At 39.0% G+C, this 3,019-nt stretch overlaps 1 protein-coding gene across 1 annotated transcript; it reads left to right on the top strand.

The window, feature by feature from the left end:
* Window positions 1-1,221: 1,221 nt before the first annotated feature.
* Window positions 1,222-2,754, top strand: LOC145687409 (uncharacterized). Its single transcript, XM_081760867.1, has 2 exons — window positions 1,222-1,357; window positions 1,535-2,754. The coding sequence occupies exons 1-2, from the start codon at window positions 1,222-1,224 to the stop codon at window positions 2,752-2,754; spliced, it is 1,356 nt and encodes a 451-aa protein (XP_081616993.1).
* The last annotated feature ends 265 nt before the right edge of the window (window positions 2,755-3,019 follow it).

Below are 3,019 nucleotides of genomic sequence, written 5' to 3'. Positions count from 1 at the left end.
ATAGTTACGAATTCCTCCGCTTAGCAGCGCTTGACTCAATTAATAGGGTGAGGAAGATACAGATGTGTGGAAGAAAGAAGTTATTCACAAAATATAAACTCGCAAAGAACATATATGTCTGGTGGTAGCAGGGACGGATCCAGGCTGAAAGTTTGGGGGGGGGGGGGCGGTCGTTCGAAGTCAATAGATTTTATTTAACATTTATAATACATAGGTGAAAATTCTTGGGATAAGATTTATTTTTTAAAAAATCCTATTCTGGGGGGGGGGCGTCAATCGAGTCTTCAAGAAGAAAATGTCTTACTACTGGTCTAACTCCTGGCTCTGTGTCTTTCGTGCACATGATTCCGTGTTCGACTTCCGGCGGAGAGCATAAATTAATATCAAATCATTCACTTCCAATACTCATCTGTCTTCTTTAGCCTAATTTGCTGGAATGTTAAACTATTTTTTTTTTCATTTTCAAAGGAAAACATCTTAGATTTCATGCTTCTTTACAGACAAAAAATACGTGGTTCCTTAAAATGGACTTTTTGTTCCGTATATTTATACAAAGTGTTAAATGTATTTTTTCCTTTTACAAAATATTTAGTTTAAACAGTTATATCGTAAGAAAATAAATGCCAGGCTATGGTCAGTGTCCTTAGCTTTCTTCGCTTTCGGAGAGTGGTCTTTTTCTCCCCCTTTTTTTGTAGAAAGTAAACATGAGCCGCCACGAAGAGCAGTGTGTGTGTGTTTTTTAAACAGTCAAAACGTGTGTGGTGGATGTGTCTTGTGTCGAACTATTGTGGTGCAATAAAACCATTCAGTGAAAACTTCACATACAATACATACCTGTGTCCACTAATATATATTAAATAGTTGTTAATTAAATTAGCTATATTTTAACCAGGTTCCAATTAATTCCTCTAAACAAACAACAAATAGCGAGGCGCAGGAAAAGTTTAATAAATAATAAAAAATGCTTTCGTGCATGCATCCCAAACATTTGGTCCTCCGGGCCGGATTTTGCTGTTACAAAAAATCGTAAAGACTAAAAACAGAGCAATATTTTGAACTGTGTGTATATATGTGTACTGTCTTTTTAATAGTGTTCGAAGAAGAAAGATAAGTAAAATTGTAAAGAACACCAGCGTAATTTGTGCAACCGCTGAACTGCCTGTGTCTCGTTCACCCCCCCTTCCGTTCTTTGTTTAGCCGTGTAGTGAAAAGTGACCAACGATGGAACAATTACTTGCTTCCAAAACTGTCACCAAACGCGAAATAACGCGCTTGGAGAATAAAATAAACAGTGAGTCCTTCAATAAAGCTTTAGTGAATACTTACATAGAGAAGGCAAATCAACTAGCAGATGACTGTAAAAAACTTGTGTTAGATCTTACAAAAACCTGTGATCAAGAGACATTTGATACGTACGACAAAAAAATAAAAACAATGCAAGACAGAGTGGACGAATTAATTGATAAATTGGTGGTAATGAAACAATCAAAAAGTGTTTCATGAACATCAAATGAAAACGTAACCTGTTCAAAAGTAAGTGAAGTGCGATTACCGAAGTTGGAATTACCAACATTTGATGGTTCCTTAAAAGATTGGCTGTCGTTTCGGGATCTTTTCGTGGCATCCGTGGACAGTAATGCATTATTAAGTGGAGCGCAAAAGCTTCAATATTTGAAGGCATCTTTGCGTGGCGAAGCGGCAATACTTGTACAATCATTGTCTGTGACCAATCAAAATTACACAGAGGCGTGGGAAATAATCAATGCTCGGTACCAAAATAAACGCGAACTCGTAAATGATACAATAAAAAGACTGATTCGTCAACCGTGTGCAGTAGCCGATTCACCAGCTTCTCTAAAACGGCTTGTGGATACAACTAATGAATGTGTGCGAGTTCTGAAAGTGTTCGACATTCCTGTGGAGCATTGGAATGCTATACTACTGTACCACATAACTGAAAAACTGGATAGTGATTCACGAGAACAATGGGAGCTATCAATTAACTCAAACGAACTTCCAACTTTCGCAGACTTATCGCAGTTTCTCAACCAGAGATCACGCGCACTCGCAGCTTCCGCGACAAGCAAACCAAATAAACCTCAGGCTCATAAATCGGCAATTTCGTCCGGAAAGAGTAGGACAGTGACGTATCATGCTTCGGCAAATGTGACATGTGTAAAGTGTGGACTGCAGCACGCGCTGCATAAATGCAAGGATTTCATTCAAATGTCAGTAGACGATAAACATTCCTTTGTAAAGGGTAAGCTTTTGTGCTTCAATTGCCTAAAAGAAACACATAAACTTGCTCAGTGTAAATCAGGTAGGTGTCATCGCTGTAAAAAGCTACATCATACGTTACTACATTTTAACAGAAAGCCCAAAGGTGATTCTTCCTCTCAGTGCGCTCAAGATGTGTCTTCCCACGTAGCAGCTGATGGGAAAACAATGACAACTGTTCTTCCTCAAGTATTGCTGTCCACAGCAGTGATAAAGGTTAAAAACAACAAAAGGCAATTTCAATCTTTTCGAGCGTTGCTTAACTGTGCATCAGAGGTAAGTTTTATATCTAAACGATGTGCTCAAGCGCTGGGACTCCCAAGACGTAGTGCAAATATAACTATTTCGGGAATAGCTTCCAGTAGTGCATGCAATTCACGTGCAATTGTAGATCTTGCTTTTAAGTCAAGATACAATAACGATGAATATTCAACAACAGCAGTGGTAGTAAAAAAAAGTGACCAAAAATATGCCTAAACAGGCTCTAACTAGGGTTAATAAGTGGGTCCATATCAAGGATTTAAATCTGGCTAATCCGAAGTTCTACAAAACAAGTGGTGTGGACATACTACTCGGTGCGGACGTGTTTCCATTACTCGTCCAAAAAGGCAAACGCATAGGCCCTCAAGGTGCGCCTATCGCATTGAAAACGGCACTGGGTTGGGTGTTATCGGGAAAAGTAAATTACAGTGGTTCATCGGCAGTGTCCGCATTTCATGTGTGCTGTGATCTAGATGTCTCA

Source organism: Thermobia domestica, chromosome 6, assembly GCF_964235325.1.
Source record: "Thermobia domestica chromosome 6, izTheDome1.hap1.1, whole genome shotgun sequence".
Classification (NCBI taxonomy): Eukaryota; Metazoa; Arthropoda; class Insecta; order Zygentoma; family Lepismatidae; genus Thermobia; species Thermobia domestica.
This window is presented reverse-complemented; position numbering and strand designations above follow the sequence as displayed.